At 47.1% G+C, this 21,566-nt stretch overlaps 1 protein-coding gene across 8 annotated transcripts; it reads right to left on the reverse strand.

The window, feature by feature from the left end:
• Positions 1–100: 100 nt before the first annotated feature.
• Positions 101–21,556, reverse strand: SYT6 (synaptotagmin 6). 8 transcript variants are annotated; one of them, XM_015885213.2, is made up of 7 exons: positions 21,155–21,556; positions 9,973–10,309; positions 7,846–8,404; positions 6,053–6,173; positions 5,419–5,590; positions 4,908–5,058; positions 101–1,317 (listed from the first exon to the last, which is right to left on the reverse strand). In XM_015885213.2, exons 1-7 carry the CDS (start codon positions 21,303–21,305, stop codon positions 1,246–1,248), a joined length of 1,563 nt encoding a protein of 520 aa, XP_015740699.1. In that variant the 5' UTR covers positions 21,306–21,556; the 3' UTR covers positions 101–1,245. The 8 variants fall into 8 exon arrangements, with proteins under 8 accessions (XP_015740699.1, XP_032305221.1, XP_032305225.1 ...); XM_032449330.1 differs by having other exon boundaries at positions 9,973–10,226; positions 21,155–21,552; XM_032449334.1 differs by having other exon boundaries at positions 9,973–10,169; positions 21,155–21,259.
• Positions 21,557–21,566: the final 10 nt, after the last annotated feature.

The raw sequence follows: 21,566 nt of genomic DNA on the forward strand, positions 1-21,566 counted from the left end.
GAACCAACCTGGGCTCTGTCATCACCCCTTCATTACCCCCAGCTGTGATCACTGCAGCCAGCTGAAACCTTTTTGCTGCCTTCATGAGACCAGTCAGGAGTTACAAATGAAACCATTTTATTGAGTTTCGGCTTCTATAGCACGTCGCACGTGAAGAGAATGAAGACAGGAGGTGTGATGAGCAAGTACAGATCTGTCCATCACCTGAACAAAGGATTCCTGTTACCCAGAGAAACAGTGCAAGCAAAGGTCCTTTCTCTGCACTCACAGCAGTGACGGGTGGTGAAGGCTGATGCTGAGACAGTAAGGAAAATGCCATTGCTAACCTGCTGTGAGGGGAAATGCTGCTTTTCTAGCAAATTATGCTTTAACTCGAAAGCAAAACCTTCCTCCATGGGCTGGGGCATCAAAACTTCATTCATTAGGGAAGGGCTGATTGCTCAGGAAAAACATGTGGCAGCTTTTAGCAGCAGTTATGTTACCCTTTTGTTCACCTCCTATTAGCAGGACCATGTAGGAAAGAAGGATCTCGTGTCCATGCGAGGATCTCCCCTATTTCTGCAGCAGTTTCCCCCTCACATCACACACAGTTTCTCTCCATTCCAGGTAACGTGGTGATGTTCAGAGCAATGAGCAGCAGCTACAAAGGGCATCTTAAGAAAGAGTTCATGCAAATAGCTCTAGGGAGGCTCCAGATACAGAAAAGCAGGTTTTTTTCCCCCTGAGGAATCAACAGCTTTTTGTTTTGTTTGAATATATGACCAAAGGAATCGGAGATACACACTGCACACACTTCTAACAGCTCTACAGGGACAGACCTGGACACACAGTGCTGAGCCATCACAGCAGTGATCCCACATCTCCCAGCTCTGTCCCAGTCAGACCCAGCCCATAGTACAGCAGGACCAGGCGGCTCCTTCCCGGCCACGTGTAGGAACTCAAAACATCTTTGCACATTTCCAGCCTTCATACACATCACAAACTATTTAAGAGACCAAAAACTTCCAGCTCACATCACAGTCTGCCTTCGTCCTCTGGAAACGGGTCCGGACAGTAAAGCCACAAAAGGAACACGTTGCTTTGGGAGACCTATTAGACAAAGACGTGTTGACTACAGAACGGGTTTCTGCCTTTACTTACACGGGAACAACGAGGCTGGGAGGTCTGGCTGCTGCCCCCAGCACTCAGCAACGCGCTGCTGAGGCTGCAGGAGCACGGTAACATGGCAGAGTCCATCCCTGCAGATCACGGCGTGGGTGGTGGTTTGGGAGAAGGACAGGAGCTCTGGCTGTCAAAGCTCGCTGCTCGGCCTTGCCACTGCAGGAGGAAAGAGAAGGGAAGCCTAAGCAGATGGGAGGACACTCCGCTTCATTCCTTTCCAAATCAATTCACAGTGATGGGGACTGCTACCCCCTCATCCAAAAGAAAACTAATCACCTCTGCTCCATAGACAAAGTTTTTCTGCTTACCCGGCATCACGTCCTGTTTTGGTGCTGTTATTTTGTTTTTATTTTCTTTCATTTCAAGGAATACCAAACAAACACACAAACCCTTCAATCTCTGCCCTGGCAGAAGCTGTGTTTGCAGTGCCAGGAACGTTTCTCAGAGTGAAAATCAGATCCCAGCGAGTGGATGCAGTAAACATTTCATTTTATTTTTTTGCCATAATTACGGGACCATAAATTATTAGTCATCTGCCTTGGGGGCCATTAGTATCATTCAAAGCCATTACTACTCAGATCTTGAGTACTCGCCCATCTCACTATCGTGCTTTATTAAATTCAAATGACAAATGATAGACGTCTTCCAAAGACAACAGGAGGCGGAATCGTTCCACTGCTCCTTTCTCCCCCAGATCAATTCCCTCCTCTCCCACTTGAGCAAAAAACCTCTTTGCTAAACAATATTAATGTTCCAGCATGTATGAATTTTGTTTCTGTGGGTGAAAGCTCATTAGGCAAATTGCAGCAAACCAGTTCAAGTGGAGCTAATCACATGGAGAAAAGAAACCACAGCAACATGTCTTCTGCCAAACCCTGAGCACATGCACCACTGTGCCATGGAAATATACCCACACTGCTCCAAGGAATATTGAACCTCAGCAAAGCAGAGGTCTGCACAACCTGAAGATACTTTTCCCTCATTTAATTAGGAAAAGTGAACCATCCATACTGTAATTATCAGTAGGAAGCTCACAGAAGTTCACTGAAAGTCAAACATACCCAGGAGCCCAGACAGGGCCAGTTTAGCATATCTTTAAAGATAAATGGTTGTTCTTCATTACAGCAGGACTTGGCTCTCTGCTCACTTGTCTTTTTTTATCTGGAGAAGCACTTTAAACAAATAAATGCTCCCACGCCGAATGTCAGAGGTGTCTGGCAACATCAAAGCCCTGCTCTGTGCTGCCCCTCTATGATATCAGCCTGCATTTGTCTTTCACATACAACAAAGAGATCTGCAGTTTTCAGATGTCCCCTTCAAAGTCTGGGCAGATATACTGTAATTCTCTCTTCCTTTCTGTAAACACATCACTTAACCTGGGAAACTGATGTGCTGCACTGATGGTGGGTGCAGGTTTGTGTGCTAACAGAGCAAGAGGGTCCTTCTCTCCTGAATCGCCTTCTAAGAGCGGTGTAAGAAGGATACGATTTAGAAGCTGGTAATTAGTGATTTGAGGGTGAAGAAGGGAACAAGGAGCAGCAGCTCCTCCCCAGCATCCATACTCCAGATCAGGCAGACCCCTGGACCATGCCTTAATGTGCAGCCAGTCTTGTGCCTACAGCACTGACCCCATTGCAGCCATGGGGCAGCCTGGGAGCCCCCTGCAAGCTGGAGGTGCTTGACACAGCAAGCAGCACTGAATTTATCTCTGAATGATGCTCAGATAGGGAAAATGTGATTAATGCTAACAAATGGCCTTTCACTGATCATTTCTATCCAGGATCTTGTGTCTCTTTTTTCTGTTTGTTTGCTTTTTTATTTGCTTGTTTATGTTTCGGTTGGTTTTTAGCTGCAGTGGAGCTGCCAGCAGCAGAACTAGAGCTGAAAAGGGCAAATAAATACCATTTGCTTGTTGGCTCTGAGCACTGGCTTGTGGCAGAAATAGCAGAGCAGATGATCAGAGTGGGGTTTTTTTGTGTGGGTTTTTTTTTCCTATTCATTTTTTTTAGAGTGCTCCTGACCTGCTGAAATGACTCACCTCGTTGGTTTTTTCCTCCCTGTTTCTGAAATCTTGGGGGCTCAGCAGCGACCCTCGAGGTATATTTTACATGGTGAGTCACCCTGATGCCTTCCTCCGATCCCTTAAATTTCGTCATAGAAATTACATCCTTTTCTTCCCATTTATTCTCAATTAATTTACAGGGCTCTTTCTTTCCTGCTTCAACTTGGAGCCAAGGAATAGCCCTGCAGAGCCGTATAAATGACAAACTGCAGAAGGATCTCCTGGCCCTGGGTTGGACTTGGCAGCTGGTGTCACATCCAGAGGTACAGCTGACCATACACAGCTTGTTGATCCAATGGGAGCTCACAAAGCACTTCTGCTAAAACACGGTGGTTGCTGACACCCAGCAGTGTGAGACAGATAGCATATGCTGCTGCCCAAACAGCTCTGACTCATGTGAACTATGCTAGTCTTCAGCATGAAAAGCCTAATGAGAGCCTGGCACTGCTCAGCACCCAAAGGAAGTGTTACTGCTGCACATCAACTCCACATCGCTTCAATTCTGTTTTGATTTACACTAGATCTACACAAGTGACCCTTGGTCATGGCCCCTTATTTACTGTGGTGGGGTTGCATAGGTACTGCCATAGCTCTGTAATCTGACATTCTCCAGCCTCACCATACACAGACACCTCTCACGAGTGCTTGGAGAGGGAAAGAAACCTGCGGATGAAGAAGACCTGCCTATGGTTGTGACCGTTTGGATGGTCACAAACCAGTGCCAGAAACCAGACTGATGAGAATGAGCCGAAACGGAGCTCACTGAGAACAAACTGCATTTGTGTTAGGGAAAAGATGCAGGTTTCTAACAAAAACAGGTTTTGCTCCATCCTAATTGAGACCGCTGTGAAGGACCACCAGGTCTCATATCTGACTTCCAGCAGAGCTCAGAATCTGAACTTCAAAGAGAAAATAAAGCGCTCTTTGTTATGAACAGTCTGTGGCCTTGAGGGGAAAAGCCTCCTTAACCCCGGATACAGAATTAATTGCATTTATTTTACTTCTGCCGGCTACAAACGCTGGCTTTATTTTCACTGAGTGCCATTCTCCAGATCTCTCTCCTCCAGAATTTATTACCTAAATCAGATAAAAAGCAAACAACCCCATACGAGTGTGACAAAATGGAGCTCAAGGAGGAAGAAAACGCCAGAGATGGTCAAAATGGCACTCAGGCATCTCAGCCCTATTTCACCATCTGGGGTTATATCCAGTGAATCTCTTTCTCTGCAGATGCTTGCAGCAATTACATTTGTTCTATTTATTCTCCCTCAAAGGCTTGGAGATGAGTCAACAGAAAAATCTTCTAGGATGAACAAACTGAAGCTTGAATTACGCGATATCCCTGGACAATTTGTTCTGCAATCAGAGCAGCATTCTCTTTCCTTACTGCTCTGGCTTCAATTAAAAGAAAAACCCACAAAAAAATTAAAAAAAATAAAAATAGTCATACGGTACCAGTCACATCTGTAAATACAGCTCTTATCTTTTTTGCTTGCAAGCTCAAGGAGTTATATATTATCAAGGCTGCTCTGAGATGTTCAGCTTCTGGAGTTCATGTCTGGTGAGAACATTCCCTCAGCTCTTAGCAGAAATCCCCAAGTGAGAACTGCTCCTCTCTGAAAGCCCTGACCCAGCTCAGTCATGCACAGTACATGGATTCAAAGGAAAGAAGAACTGCACGTACCTCTTTGAAAGACTTCTTCACCTCCACTAATGGATGCCAGTGTGCGATGGGCTTGCGTGGGTACGCCAGCATCTCGTTCCAGTGGTCTCTTCCCAATCCTTCCGCATTGACCCCCACACGGCAAACCCCAATGATCTCATTGTGACCCACTCTGAAGAACAATAGGAAAGCAACACTTATCTCTTGCCCACAGTGCCCAAGGAGGCTGTGGATGCCCCATCCCTGCAGGCATTCAAGGCCAGGCTGGATGTGGCTCTGGGCAGCCTGGGCTGCTGGTTGGTGACCCTGCACATAGCAGGGGGTTGGGACTGGATGAGCACTGTGGGCCTTTGCAGCCCAAGCTATTCTATGATCCTATAACCATATAAAAATGACATTCATAATACATCTCTAGAGACACATTGATGCCACGCAGGGGTGCAGTCAAGGCTGTGATGGTAAGGGAACAACTACTGAGCAGAACATCCGTGCCCAATGGGATTTTCTCCTCTCCCCAGAGCCCTCCACCTACCGATCATAATCCATGACAGAGATGAGCAGGCTGACTTGATCCATGTTCTCTGGGGGAATGTCAAAGATTATTGCTTCATTATAAGTAGGATTAAGAGTATTTTTCTTTATGGTGGTTTTCTTCTTTTTAAGCCTTCGACCATCACATAGCAAAGACACTTTGACGTATGGATCTGCAAGGAGGAGAGAGGAAAAGGACTTCTGATTATGGAGGTTTATTTTCTTACCCTCACAATACAGAAACAGCATTTCCATAGCATGGATGTGGCACCTTTTCCTGCACTGCTGCCAAATCTGTCCAACTGCTTCCATTATGTTGCACAGTTACAGTGAGCAGAGGAATCTGAAAGCTCATATTTCCCAGAGAGCAGCAGAGGAAGAAAAGATATTAGAACAGCTCTGTCTCGCTTGCTTTCTGTTGGCTGATCATGGCAGAATGCATCTTGGTTACAAATGGCTCCTGTTTCTGATTTTGGCTGCTTGGACAATTGCAATGCACTTTGAAGTAGCAGCAAATATGCAGCATTTATAGAAGCACTGAGCTGCACAATGAGATGTGTCCCCACTGAGGTATCTCATGGGAGGAGGAGGAAGCGTGGCTGCAGCTCACAGTGCCCTCAGCCACCAGCACCCACCTGAGTAACCGGTGATGTCCATCGCTTTGAGATTCCTGCATTTAATGACTGTTAGGGTGAGGCGACCTGCAGTTGGCAAATAACAAAGGGAAAACATGATCTCTCCCAGGTCCACGCTTTCCTTCAATAAAACAGAGAACAGACTGTATTGGAAACGTGCAAGACTCAGCCTGGCTGCATCCACCCTCCATCGCAATGCTGTGTGCAGGGTTCATGCAGCACTCGCACCAGAACAGGCTTTTCCCTGGACCATCGCCCATTCAAATGTGCCCTCCCAGAGCTGACAAACACAGCATCAATGTGTGTATGTCTGTACATAAATAGTGCATTAACCAGCAGATGGCACTCAGAAACGTTTAGCACTTCAGGATGACACAGATCGATACCATTTGCTGTTTGGGTGCTCTGTAAAACAACTTTCACACACAGCTCCTCACACCTCCTGCACATGTAGCATTTCTCTTTACACCTCTCAAAAGCCCATTCTATCATTGCCTTGCTCATGGGAATTCAGGGATAAGCATAAATAGACCAAAAGTAAGACTATGAACAGGCCTGGTATTCTTTAAACAGCTGGGACTTCACCTGAAAGGTTTCCAGATACCTTCTGGAAATGGATTTTAAAGGAAATCTTGCCTTGTACTCAGGGGTCTCACATTAGCAGAGCAAACCTCAGGGCAAAGTGACCTGAGTCACAGCCCCACAGTCTGTGATCAGTATTGAAACACTGAGAACAGTTACTGAGTTATTATTCCTCTGCCTTTAATGCTGCTTGATGCATCTACTGGGAATTGAATTCATTGCTTCACAAAAAAGGAACCTTATTAATCTATCAGGATGATTTTCAGCACGCACTAAAGAGGTTCTCCTTGTCCACAAGCTGAGCCTGGCACAGGATGAGGCATAGAATAGAACCACTGAATCATTAAAGGAAAAGACCTTTGAGGATCACCAAGTCCAACCACTGTCCCAACACCACCACGATCACCAAAGGGTTTGGGGCCAGCCCAAGCCCAGGCAGGGCTGAGGACTTCCCATGTTCCAGCTTCAGAAATAACAACCTGAAAAGACAACTGATTTGGCGTCCAACTGCAGAGCAGAGCAGTCATTTGTTCACCCCTCAGGAAGGGTCACGTCTTCCTGGGAGGACAGTGGACAAGCAGATAGCTACTGCATAGAGGTTAATGCCTTTGCTTCTGCAACAAGATCAGGGTGAGAAGGTGGCTTCTCCTGCCAGCTTCAGCCAAAGCCTGCAGCACTGAAAGCAGCTGGAACATTTCCATCCCTGACGTTAGGTTTCCCTTTCAGAGAGAATACAATAGAACTGCTGAAAGGCTCATAACAACCACGGGAACGGTAACATGATGGAATGATGCTCTCCGTATAGTAAAGCCCAGTACAGCCCCTCCAAAACTATTTCTGGCTGTTTATCATGTGCACGTGGCAGACATCCAGAACCCAAGACCTTCCCCTGATGAACAGATGATAACAGGGAATTTACCTCACTCCTCCATCTGGTTTTTAGCAAACCTGGTGTCAATGAGACTCACTGCAGGTGAGATAACAGCAAACCACTAATGAGGGGATGAAATCCCAGCAAACCAGGGCTTGGTTACAGCTGTCACGCTTCTACATAGAGCAGCCTTGTCCATCCCTGTGTGTGACTGCTGTAGGCTCCCAGGGCTAATGGCACCACCAGCAATAAACCCAGCTGCTCCCATTGCACAGGGCTCAGGTAAGCCATAGGGGAAGGCCAACCCACCTGCCCCAGCACCGCTGGAGCAGACACTCACCGTTGTTGCATACTGAATGTCCTTCCAGATGGAAGTCTCCCTGGAGAGATCTGAGTCCTCAAACAGGTTCTCCAAGATAACTTCTCCTATCATGTCATGTCTGGAGAACCTGTCAAAGTCAAAGACGCTCAGGTGGAGCTTCCTGCTCCCCAGCTCCTTGTGGGGCACAGGGAAATGGAAGGACTCATCGAAGGTGGGGTTCAGGGTCTTCCTATGCACTCGTGTCTGGAACTTGCGCTTCCTGTCGGGCAGGAGGTAGATCTTCACATAGGGATCTGAGCTGCCACAGAAATCTTTGGCTGGCAAATCGAAAGCCCTGAGAATTCGGACGGTCAGCGTCTCGTTCTCATAGTCGTACTTGAGAGTGAAGTTAATTTTCCCACAGGTTTTTGCTGCTTCTTTTTTGGGGTCCTCGGAGTCGACAGATTTTTGCTTGTAGAGCTCAGGCTTAATGCGGCCGATGCTGGTCGGCTGCTCAGCAACAGCAGGTGAGTCCATGCCATAGTCCATGCTGGATACGTGCATCTGCCTGGGAAGGTGTCTTTTGAAGGAGATGTGCCTGCAAATGGAAGAGATGAGAGCTGAATTCTTGCCCAAGGACATTCCTCTCCTTTTTCTCCCCTAGACTACTGAAGTAGGAAAGCAGGGAGAGTACAGCCATGAAGGTAAAGTGTGCTTTAGAAACCACCTACGCTTCAATGAAGGAATACTGAATAGCAGCCTCAAAGGTCAAGGAATCTACCTGGAAGGATGCTAACTTTCATTGTATTTGCAGCAAGCCACATTCTTTTCACCTATGATACAAGTGGCAGCCCACAGTTAAATATATGAGACCCAGCAATTCCTTAATCAGGACACATAGCCCCAGTGTGGGAGCTCTTCCTCACCCTTGGCTCTTACAGTTCCCAGACTCTGGCACTAGGATTCCCCAAGGGGTGGAAAAAATAGCAGAGCTTTTAAAGTAAGAGCCATATTGCCAGCTCAGAAGGTTCGGTTTTGTTCTGGGTATTGTTGCTTCCAAACTTCTCCAACAGAGAAATTTTCTCATTGAGAAATGATAGATAATTCTTGACAGACAGAGATGCACAGCCTCATCTGGAAGTTGTCCCTTGCCTTGAGCTCCCCTTCAGCACAAGTAAAACGTTACATAAGCAAAGCTTTATCTAAGCGAAGCATAAACTCTTCCTGCGGACCCGTGGCATGACTGCAGACTAACTGATGTGTGCAGAACATGTATGGAGTTATTTCACCATCCTAGGAACTGGTTTTTTTACCTTGATCCAGACAGGCTGAGTTTTTACCTTCTCTCTTATGAAGGTATGACAAAAGCAGGATGCGTGTGTATGACAATCAGCTGCACACAACCTGCACTGTTGGTTTTGACACCAGCTCCTTGGAGCAGGAAGCTGAGCTCTGTGCCCTGCTCACCCTGCAGCCAATTTTCTGAGCAAAGGCTGCTTTCACAATTGTTCTGTCTTACACATCACAGCCACGGCCAAAGCAAGCAGAAGTGCTGGGTCGCAGCCAGGCCCTGCTCTCATTGCTTCCTGCCCTACTTTCACGGCCGTCTGTGTCAAGCAAGGAGTACCGTATTTCTCAGTGTTCTTGCAGAGGTGTCCCAAGGTTCATATAGACTCACTCCAAACTGAATGAGCGTGGTGCTGGAACCTCCACCCCTGGCTGACAGATGTGCATTGATCCCCAGCACCAAACACAGCCAGTCCTAAGTGTCGGCAGGGAGCAAAGCGTCGATTCTGCTGATCTAATTGTTGCTGCAATGAGCCGCATAAACAAGAGAGAGCAAAAAGGTCTAATTCTGTCTGACCGTATCCCATCATTGATACTCCAGCCTGCTGCTCGTGTTGTAACAAAATTAAAGTGGCCAAAGCATACTGACAGCTAGACACAATGAGGGCAAGTCACACTAATAGGGATTGAAGCCTTTAATATACTTTTTTTAAACAGCCCATCATCAGCCAGTCGTAATTGGTTAATGGCCAACCTTTAGAGCTTAATCCAGCATGTCGGTGGGTGTGCATCCCCCAAACCATCAGAACCCTGGGCTCCATCACATGCTTTCCCCCTGCCCCCAACCGGTTTCCATGGGGCTCAGTATCCCCAGCTCACCTGGTGGACGATGCAGGCTCTGTTGTTTGCCTCTGGATCCGCGTGCGTCGCAGGATGTGGTCCTTCATGGACATCTGCACCTCTGCAGGGATGTCTGGTGATGTATGGCTGATTTTCACAGCTGCCTCCAGGAAGCTGACGGTGCCCGTGTCCTGCAGCTTGTCTGCCATGTTCTCCTTATTGCGCTCTGCCTCGCTCTGCAAGACGGCCAGGTTAGGAGAAAGGGCCTTGTTCCTCCAGGGAACCCAGCACAGCTTCCAAAAGAGAAAGAGAAAAACTGCCACCAGGGCCAGTCCACACACAATAACTATCACTGCAAGGAGGCTGACGGAGAGCTCTACAGGGGGAGAGAAGGCAACAGTGACAGGGAGCGGGAGGAGTGGGAAAGGAGAAAAGAAAAGAGAGATGGTGAGAAAGCCATAAGCAAAGGGAAGAAGTGATCCAACCTGACTTGTATTGCATCTAATGGAGAGCTCTCAGCAGGTTCTGCACATGAGAGCCAAACCCAAGTGAACATCCCAAGATCACTGCCTTCTCCAAGCATATCTGTGGAGGACATCTCCAGATAGTATAAAACTGACTAATTTCACCTATGATGGTGAGCTTGGCTACAAAACACCACCTTGGCTTTCTTTTGTGGTATTGGCATACAAGTGATCCTCAAATCAAGCAGAATTTTGGAGCTGAATGAGAGAAAAGCAGGTCCCCCATTGGCACATTGGCAGAAACTGCCTTTTGGCTTCATAATGCAGCTGTTCAGCCACTGCATTAAGCAACATCCTCAGTCTGCCACGGTCCTGGAAGCAGATTGTTGTGCTATTAACACTCACTTCTCGCCTGGCTGCACACAGAAGGAAATAAAGAAAATAGATCAAATATAGAAGGTGATGGTATAGAAAGCACCACACACATTTCCTTGTTCTGAATAGCACAGAAGCTGTGTATGTTCTCTGCTTTTCTGAGTCATTTCTACCTCACATGCATCTATTTCAGCCCCTCGGTCTTTTCTGGAGTGAAAGATTTTCCATACCTATGAGTGAAGAATTAGGGGGGGGGGGGGGGGAAGAGCGTATATGTACATATGTATAAATAGGAGCTGAGAAATGATTCACGGCAATTCACAAAGTGAAAATATTGGCTACTTTAAATTCCTCTCTCAAGAGTTTTTCCATCCCCAGGTTCCCACTCAAACCATAATTCCAAGTGTTTGAAATACACAAACATATCAGCCCCTGGAGATGAAGACAAGTTCTGTGCTGAAATCACGCTGGCAGTGTCAGGGCTGTAGAAGATTCTTTTACAGATTGCTTTGAGTTCAAGGTAAATTCCCTGCCTGCCTGCAGTGCCCAGCAATGCTGTACTCCTCATTTAGTTAAGTGTGAGTCAGGACAGATAGGAAAGGAGAAAAAAAAGGACTTTATGCAAACATCCAAGCTCTCCCTTCCATCAGCTCTAAGAAATGCTTGAAACAGCTGCATTTAAAGCCATCTCTCTCAAAATTCAACCTTACTGGGCAGCTTACAGCTCTCAGCACAAAAGCCAGGAGAGCACATCTGTGCATCACCGCATCTACTGTAACTGTCCTTCCTGACATCTGCTTTATCTGCACCCGAAGTCATGAGGGGACTCAGATCAAGTGCAAATTCACAAAGAGCTCAAGGCAAAGCTTCCAAGTGCCCCCGGGTTCTGTGCCTAGAAAGGAAGGGATGGAAGCTGCCAGCAGGTCCAGATGGAAAGGATGAATGCTGTCCAGAAGTTCCGCAAGCAGCTTTCCCTCTGTCCTTAACAGCCTCCTGTGCAGCTCAGATTGCACCATTTATATTCTGCTGTAGTTCCAGGATAGAAATACATACTGGAATAAATAGGTCCTGTCTTATTCAATAATAAATAGGATTGTACCTCTCAGTGGTGGGGCTTCCATAGAGATTTGGCTAAATGAGTTCTCAGCACAGCAATGAACACAAAGGTACCACTTTCCTTTACTTAGGGATAAGTCCTGGAGTCGTGCCCAGGTTGCTCAAACAGCCAAGAAGAAAAAACATAAGAATCCAGACTTTTAGCAAAGACTTCTGCCCTTCCTGTTCTGACTTCTTCCTCAGCAAACACGTTTTAGAAACGCAGTCATCTTTTCCAGTGCCATCCCTTCAAATCCTTGTAAGCTGCCCATGGGCTGAGCCTGGACTGAATCACAGAGCATCCCAAGTGGGAAGGGATTCCCAGGGCTCAGCATCTAAGATTTTACTCAGTGAATACTCCAAGAGCCTCATAATAGTATTCATATGAAACTCCAGCAGCCCAGCAGGAATGTGTTCAGGATCAGGCTGCTTTGCAGATTTAACTTTGCTTTGTCAGCAGTAACTGATATCAGGAGCCCTCACTTGGATATTCATCCTTTCCAGTAATTTAAATGTACTGGGCGAGATGTTACAAAGGAAACAGTCGCAATGCAGAGTCCCCATTTCTTTACACAAAAACATCCCAAAGATTTTCACCCAAAAAAAACCTGTTGCCAGTTTGAGGTAGATGGCAGCTCACATCACCACGTCACCTCCAGTTGATCTGCTGCTCGTCATGGATTTGACAGGATTCACGGATATTTTTATGCATGACCTCCCACTCTTGCCTCTGACAGCTCACATAAAACACAAGTGGAAGGGATTGAGGTTTTACAGACATTCTTTAAGCTACTGCCCGCGAGGGATGTTACTTTATCAAAAGATGGCATTAAATTCCACAAGACTTTTCCCTGACCTATTAGACTTATGTATCAGTCGGATAGAGTTGACCTTAATTGATTTAATGAGCTTTCTCTTGTGGATCTGAAAACATCAGTTACTTTAATAAATACTTGGTATTCAAAATATTACACCTTAAATGTCTTCTAACTTACAGCACGCTTCACCAAATGCTTTTCCACATCAGGATAACCTGGAAAAGGCTCCTTTCAGATGGGAATGAGCTTCGCTTTAATTGTGCCACAGATTCCCCATCAGAGTAGTTCAATGCTGAGTTTAACAACGTGATTAGAAGAGGCTGTTAGCAATGAGCATACCTCATTTGTGTTAAATGGCAGCGAGTATATGGAGAAATGGAGTTTTGTGAAACAGAAAGCCATTTGCTGGCAGGACTTACACAGGCGTATCCGCAGGAAGGCCCACACTACTCATTATCTTTGCTCTGCTTTCCTTTAGTGACCAGGGGGAATGGTTTCTGTTACAGGAGAATGCCAGCAGTACCTGGGTGGCCAATGCTAAACCATCATTTATCACCACTTACACAATGGGAAGTACCATTAAACATGAAATCTGAGTCAATTGAGGCTCCAACCTCCCACACCTGCAGCCCAGCATAGAAAAATAATGAACTAATGTCATTAGAGGCAGCACAAAGCAGCTTAGGCCAATGTGCTGCAAACACTACAATGCTTTTTTGCTTTTATATATCTTAGTACTGAGTCCGAGAGCAAAGTCCATAGGATAACTCCAAACTACAAAGTTTCAGAGAAGGTCACTGCTTCCTCCTGCCTTTCAAACAAAGGCAGCCCAGGGCAGAATGAAAGGACAGAGCAGTAATTTAAAACTTTGAAGCTAAAAAAGCAAATTTAAGAAAGCGAGATCCTTTCTTGGTTATCCAAGCCCCCTTCCCTTGCACTCCAAAGGCATCTCATTAGCAAAAGCATCCCTTTCGTTTCATCTTAGATGGAACTAATTAAGAGAACATCGAGGAACCACGACTCCACTTTATAGCTCAGATGACTTCATAGTACCCCGGCTGAGATACCAAAGGGGATAATTAGCAGCATCCAAACACAAAATGATTAATAATATGACAAAGCTATGATAAAAACAGCCCATTAACTGCAAGACAATACATGTCTTATTATGTCAAGGCTGACTGTTAATACTCAGATGTAGCTGCACTGCTATTAAAGAGATGCACAGATAGCTCTGTGTTTAATGTGAAGAGTTATATTTAATATCCTAGAAGATGCAATTTAGCTTTTCTTCCACCCACTACCCGCTGAGAAAACAAAACATGTGGGACAGCTCTCAGCATCCCAGCAATCATTAGTCATTCCAGCAGCTGCTGGGCTTGAACAGAGTTTGAGCACCACAAGTGAAAGTTGAAGGGGCCAATGAACATCTTTCCCATGCACATTTCTAACCGGTGAACTCCCCAGTGACTAATGGGAAACCTTCGAGTCAGGGAAAGCTCTCACTGGTTTATTTCCCACTGAAAAAACAAACATCTCTTAACATTTCACTTCTTGCTACAGCAGATGCTGCCTTGAAGAGCATCCTTAGGGGCACAGGGAAGGTGATGGTGTTGTGCCTCAACTCTGTTCCTGCTATTTGCACATCTGGTTTTAAAGAATCATGTTTTGGCCATTGCTCGTACCATACCAGGAGGTATTTCCAGGCTTCTCTGTCCATTTTTGCCATATTTTTCTGTTGCAACAGGGCTTGAGAGAATGAGAATAAAACGTTCTATTTCCATGCAGCTTTGTAGAAATCACGCATTCAAATGTTGGAGTAGTGTGAGAGTTATTGCTGGAAGAGAAGGCAAGGAGCTCTGGGGCTACAACGGAGCACATGAGGCACTCACCAATTGCTAATCTAATTTATGTGTCATTGAGAAGCACAAGCAATGTAAATCTGATGGGCTGAGGCTTGGAAATTGGACATGAGAAACTGTGGTGAGCCTCAGCTACTGGGCCTGGGGAGCTCAAAGGGAAGCACACAGCAACAGCAGGGGAAAAGGAAGAGGTTTCCATTCAGTCCTGGCTACGGACGTATTTATACAGCAATGCTGTTCAGCTTTGAAGCTTTACAGAGCTCCAAAGGAACAGGGAACAGATAGAACAGAAACCAAACGCTGGGGCAGCACAGCTACACAGCATCCAACAGCAGCACAGATAGAGACAAAATAGGAACTGCAACAGAGCAAAGGAACAGCCCCTTTGGGACCAACGCTCAGAACAAAACACAGAAGGCACCAGGGAGCAAAGCAGCAAGCAGAGCACTTTGCAACAGGAATTTTGAGATGGAAGCGGGTTGCCTTATGAATTGTAAAATGCTGAGATCGGTGAGAGAGGTGAGCTGCAGTGCAGTGCTGCTCTCAGCCAGCTCCTTCTTCCCTCCACAAGAATGCCATAGGCATGGGAATGTTGATGGAACAGATAATAGAGGGCAGACCATTCCTGGCAGCAAGCAGCTCTTTGACACAGCCCACAGCTGAGCATGCACTGGGGTCTGCAGAAAGCATCAGCGAGAGGTAATCACTGCAAGCCTGTCACCAGCTGCCTCCGCTGGTTGGGAGCGTGCCCAGCGTGCCATTGCTCTGGTTGATGTGTTCATTGTCACATCTGCAGGTCCACTCGCTGCCAGTTGGGTGTCATCTGAAACCCAGCAACACCTCTTGATTTATTGGCTATATTCCCCAGGCAGCTACGAGCCCTGGGATAACGTCCTGAAATATTCTCGAGGCAGAGAAGGCATTAACAGCTGTCACTTCAAAGTCTAACTGCTGCCAATTCGCTTTTCGCAGGTAGCCAACACTAGAGATGCGATGTGAAGCACTGCAGCAGGGGCTGCTGCTTAAACAACATCACAGAGAACAACAGTGCAGCAGTTAGGGATGGGAAAAGATCCCAGTGAATTCTCAGCACATTTTCAGGGAAGGGCTCATAAACAGTTATGGATGAGCAGAGCTGCTGTCACCCTGCAGATGTTCTCTAATGCTGATGCTGAGCAGCCCCACATAGAACCCATCATGAGCATCAGGCCACCAGAGGCATCCTCTGTGCCTGCGTGGGTTACCAGCTTGCTTTGCAGACCCTCCAAAGCCTTTCTATCCTAGGAGCAGTCTGAGCAATAGGAACACGTGTAAGCTGTCACCTACTGCTCTATCTGCACCTTCTGGCACTCTGCTTGGACTAAGAGGAGCTTGGCTGCTTGTCAGGTTCCTTTAGAGAGAGGCAGGCAGCACTGCCCAGCCTGAGGGCATGCAGCATCCTTACAGCATGCGAGAGAGGGATACGAAGGGACACAGAAATACTTGGTGCTGTGAGCAGCCTGGAAAGAAACAAATCAGCCTGTTTAAACTTCTTGAGAACAGAAAGCAACTGATTATCCTTCCTCACTGCCTACTGCAGCACAGTGCTATGAAATACCAACAGCTCCAAAACACCAACTCCTCACAGTGCCCCCTTCAAAGCTCTGCAGCTCCCACCCTCCTCCTGTAAGCAGCAAATGAGGTTCATTCTATTCAAGCTCTTCCTCCATTCTGGGACAGTGGGTTCCTCTATCAGCTTCCAGCAGCTTCCTTCCTGCACCCAGGGGCTCTGCAGCAGCTCAGCCAGAGCCTGCCCACCTCACCCACACATCACTGCTGCCTAACAAGAAGGGAAGGACGGAGCAGGAAGGCTCTCACTGCCCCTGCTGAAGTTTCACTGAGATAGAGAAAACTTCTTAAAAATTAATTCGCTGCTACCACAGGGTTCCTGCCACGCCAGAGCTGATTGCAATGCAAACTATCAGCTTCAAAGGCAAGGATGAATCAGAAGCTATTTTGAGAGTAATTATATAAGATTACAATATTCAAAATATTTCGTTCTCGCGTTCAGTGAGGAGACAACCTGCTTCATCAGGAGACCTTGGTGGGAGCCTGCATTGCAAGCAATTGGGATCTATAGTTAAAGCTCTGACCAGTTCCAGCCCAGACAAAACTTCCCTTGTTAAGCAGTGCTGGGTTTAGTTCAGCACCCACTGCAGCTCTTCAGGAGATGCTGTTTTGGAGCTGGGAGTCATGGACAGCTGGATGAGGCCGTCAGAAAGTTCTGAGACCCAACACACCTACATGAGATCTGGGTTTCCTCTCCAGATTGCACCAAAAAAGCCTTTTGCTGAAACTTCTGCTGGTACATGCAACAAGAAAGGGGAATTTCAGCTGCCAACAGTGTTGCACTTCTATAATAAAAGTGAGCCAAAGAAATAAAAGGAACAATCTCTCCAAACCGAAGGAAACATCTCCCATTAACTTCAGTCGCTTTGTGTCTTAATCAGCTGTTCTCTGGGGTATTATAAATGAGATAGTAACTGTTGTCATCGCTTTATGCCTAACTGATGACAATCTAATGAACCATTTATAAGCCACGCTGCATGCAATTACAGCCCATAGCTGTGTGCTAATCCCAGGGCAGCTCATTGCTGTGTGCTGTGGCAACATCTGCGGGTGACTCGGTGGCACTGAACACACGTATGCTCCCTTTGGAGGAGCTGATGTGGACGGCTCTGAATGTCATCTCCCACCTGACACGTCCCCAGGTTCAGAACTGAGCACATCCAGACATCCACAACCTGAAGTGCTGCAGGTGGAAGGAACATATCAGGCAGTAATGGCTGAACTAAACACGAGGGTGGCCTTAATCGGGGGCTGCAGCCTCACTGAGCACCCTGCAGATAAGTTTCTTTTCTCCATAGAGAATTCAGCATACAGTCACTCCAGATACACCCTTGCTGTCTCTCCAGGATGCCATTTTGCACTGTGCAAGTATAATTAATGACAGCGCATGGCAGAGACACATCACAGCTCTCCCAAACCACTGCTATTGTAAGTGACTGCTGTGTGCGAGTCCGCTGGAGTGAAGCTATAAGGGCTGCGACAGACAGGTTTATCTGTAATGTACAGATAGGAAGAAAATAGTGCATTATTGCCCCTGAAGAAGAAATAAATAGCAAAGCCAGGTAAAGCTGCTTAACCAACATCAGCTGAACACTCGTTGGTCCTAAGGAAGAAGATGAGCGTACTGAACAATGGAAAGAGGTAAGAAAAATGAGGATGGCTGCAACTACAGCTGAATGAAATCTGTATCAGAGCTGAGGCAGGGTATTGTGGTGCTGGCTTTTATGTGCTCACATAAAAATACATGAATGTGGTGCATGCAGCAGGCCGTACGCACAGCGCTGGTACGATCCCAGCTGTCCAGCCACAAACACCTGCAAACAAAACCATCAGCATCTCAGGATCCTCCTGCAAAGCAGTGGAGACAGATGGGGTAAGGACATACCCTGATCTGAACCAGCTGAAAGCACATGCTTGGTTCTCCCTGAAGCATAAGCAGAATGCTGATAGCAAAAGGAAACATTCCAAAGGGAATGACAGAAACCTTTAAAGCAAAAGTCTGTTAAGGGGAAGATGCTCAGTATTATGGAAAAGGAAAAAAAATACAGAAAAATATAAGAAAGTAACTTCAGAAATGGGGACTTACCAAGGAGGCAGCTGGTCTCCAGCTCAATCCGCCACCACTGCCCTCAGCCTGCTCACACTCCCAATTAACACCAGCAGCAATCTGGCTGCCTGTTTCTATGGAGTTTCAGATCCCCATCCCTGACTATGCATGAGGCGACTGCAGCAGCGCAGGAACGGCTCTGAGGTCCGCAAAAAAACTACAAACACACTCAGACTCCCCGACTGCTTCAGGAACGAACCAACCAGCAGCAGTTCAGCAGATCCAAAGCTCGCCGCTATGCAGAGTTACTTAGAAAGCTCCCAGGCACTGCACAGCTCCATAGTGCTGTTTATTTACCAGGACCATTTCAATGAGCACAAAGCCAGCTGTGAATTCACGGAGCTACACACCGAACGCATAAACATATTCATAGACAAACCATACAATCAATTTCCCCTTGATTTACGCTGCTGGTTTTGACCTTATTTCAATAGAGTTTAAGCCTTCTAGCTGCAAGATTTGAACACGACACCTTCAGGATCAGAGCACAAACCTGTTCTGCTTGAGCTAAAGAGCAAATGTGCTGCATGCAGCCCTTGCTGGCTCTCTACCTGCTGCTGGAACAGGCGCTCACAGAGGAAGGCAAAATCCATTCTGTGAGTGCATTGCGCCGTGCTAAGAGAGATCTTTGCCCACAGGCACTGCTCCTCACATGCTTGGCCTCCAGAGACGTAAGCCTTGATGATTAGTATTAGTTTTGCCTGGGTGGCTTCAAACATGTTCACTGTTATACCACCATATTGACTTAAAATACACTTGAACAGTGATTCAGAGAAGTGTGTTATTACAGCCAATAAGTAAACGCAGGAGTGGCCCTTATTTCACAGCTAGTGGCTCGAGGCATCCCACATCAGTGAATGGTCATGCCATCAAGTTCCCATTAGTCAAGCTGCCCTATCAAGGGATATTTTTTGTCCCCAGGAACACACTTCAGAAGCAATTTCCCCATATAAAAATGTTCGTTCCCCATCAGCATTTCTGCAACAAACCTCCCCACGCTGCACAAGAGCTCAGCCTCTCCCCTCCTGCAGCAGGAATGCTTACAGACGTGTGGGTTTTGCATTTAATAGTATTTGCAGAGCGCCAGGAGCGTGCTGAGCACTGCACAAGAACCGTCTGTGTCATGGAAAAGAGCAGTTCACACAAAGGGCAGAGCACTGAGAGCGCACTGAGTTATGGAAGGGATGGAGCTCAGGACAGCTCAAACACCACACTGGGAAGCAGACGTGCTCTTCAAGTCCCAGAGAGCTCAGCAAACTCAGAGTGCCTGCCACAGCTGCAGGGTGCAGCAGTATATACCTGTTTGCTTAAGGTACATCACTGCAGTGGCAAGTGTTGGCTCTATATCACAGCCTGTAGCTCGTGGCTGTCTGCTATCTGCACACAGCATCACTGCACAGTGAATGAGGGTGGGCAGGGAAGAGCTGTCAGATGCACTGAGCTGCAGGGGGGTCAGATGGGCACAATAAAGGACATTGCCTTTGTCCAACCGCAGGGCCCACAGCCAGGAGAGCAGGGCTATTCCTGGCACTGCTGACACATCCCTACAACACCTTCCTCACCCAAGAGCCTTATTTTTCAGACACACAGAGTTACAACCCAGCAGCCCACAAAGCTCCTTCATTGATACACAGTGCTGTACGGCGAACTGGAGAAATGCTGCAGCTACGTTTCTCTTATTGGCTAAGTAGGGGAACAGGCTGTTACATAACCCAAAGCACAGAGAGTAGGGAAGCATCTACTTGATGCACAGAATCTCTTCTCACATCCAATTCAAAGCACTTTCAAACAGGAGAATCAGCGCACAAAACCAGAATTGCACAGTGCTACCTATTTGCACAGAAACCAGCCCAGTACTTTTATATCCACAGTCCTTTTCCATGGCCAGATATGATCCAAGAAGGCTAATATGGCACTTGGCTCACTTCATCACAGCACACAATATACTGGGGTGCTCCCATTCATCAGCAACATGAGCTGCATGACCATGACAACTCAACTTTACCCATCCACCAGCTAATAGATCTATCCAGGAGGTAAAAAACTAGCACAGAACCTTTGAATACACATGCTCAAATGCAACAGCCCTAAGCATAGAAACAAAAGAAAACATAACTACTTACATCAGGAAGGCTTCCAGAGCAGCAAGGATCTCCAGTGAGATGCCATTACCTCCACTGCCAACCCTCAAATGAGGTTTGGGAAGGGGTGGAACCAGGCTCTGGTCACTCAGGTGCATTTCATTGCACACACCTGTGCTTCTCACCAGGTGCTCAATCACTGTTTTAGATCATGACTTAGCAAAGTGCCATTTCATTCGCTTGGGTTTTGCTCCTCCATGTGAACCTGTGATGTTTGATCCCTCTGCAAACGTCTTTGGCAGTTGCAGGTAAGGGCTGCTCTCTAGAAGCTGTGAGCAGAAGGGGAATTCACCACGTTCCCATGCAGAAGTGCCCCTTTGCCTTTAGAGCAATCACCAGCTCCCAGCCCGTGCATCACCCTGCCTGGTGACCCCATGCAAACCCTTCCTTTCCTTGAGCTGAGGTAACAATAAGCATCTCTGTCTCTCAAACGGGCTTTTTTATTGCTTCTCTCTTCGTATAGGATGAGAGTTGAGGTTTTTAACTAAAAACAAGGAACTTACACAGAAACTTAACACCACCAACCACCTCTCCACCTCAGTGCAGCTCTGCCCATGGGGTTACACCGACTTACACCGACAGATTAACCTGCACCAGCTGTGGGATGCATAAAGGAAAATAAAGACAGGTCTGTGCTAAGACAGTTCTCCCCTAATTCCAACACTGAGCCCCCAGAGGATCCCCCGCTCTGAAGGCATTTCCCTGCTTTGGATGTTTGCAGTCCTGAGCTCACAGGACCATAGTACTGTACCTGGCTTGGAGATGCTCAGGCTCTGGTCTGAAGGCAGAAGGAATTCCCTACACGTGTCCAGATCCAGGGCAGGAAGGCTTTTTTTCCGGCACAGCTCAGAGATGATGCGAACTGCCTTCTGACAGCGGCTGTCATCCTCGGTGCCACTCATCTCCCAGACCGCATCCTCCGCTGCCCCCCTTCTGTCTCAGGAAGTCCAACTAGAAGCACAGGCTGTGCTTCTTTCCCACAGCATCAGTCCCACCCTTTGACATGGCTGCACCGGGGGGGTCCCACGTACCCCCAGTGCCCTGAGCTGCAGGTTGGGCTGCAGAGCCCTGTGCTGTCTGCAGCCCCTCTGTGCTCCTGGCGCTCAGATTGCCTCTGAGATCAGAGATCTGTTTACTGCCAAAGAGTGTTCCAGACAAAGAAC

Source organism: Coturnix japonica, chromosome 26, assembly GCF_001577835.2.
Source record: "Coturnix japonica isolate 7356 chromosome 26, Coturnix japonica 2.1, whole genome shotgun sequence".
In the NCBI taxonomy this organism is placed as follows: domain Eukaryota; kingdom Metazoa; phylum Chordata; class Aves; order Galliformes; family Phasianidae; genus Coturnix; species Coturnix japonica.

What these genes read in the sequence shown, in the direction of transcription:
- SYT6 (XM_015885213.2), bottom strand. Translation starts at nt 21,305, where the DNA reads ATGAGTGGCACCGAGGATGACAGCCGCTGTCAGAAGGCAGTTCGCATC. An exon ending in ACATTCAGTATGCAACAACG is followed by an intron (nt 6,174 to 7,845) that starts GTGAGTGTCTGC and finishes GTTTTATTGAAG; the next exon opens with GAAAGCGTGGACCTGGGAGA. An exon ending in GGACATCACCGGTTACTCAG is followed by an intron (nt 5,591 to 6,052) that starts GTGGGTGCTGGT and finishes TCCTCCTTGCAG; the next exon opens with ATCCATACGTCAAAGTGTCT.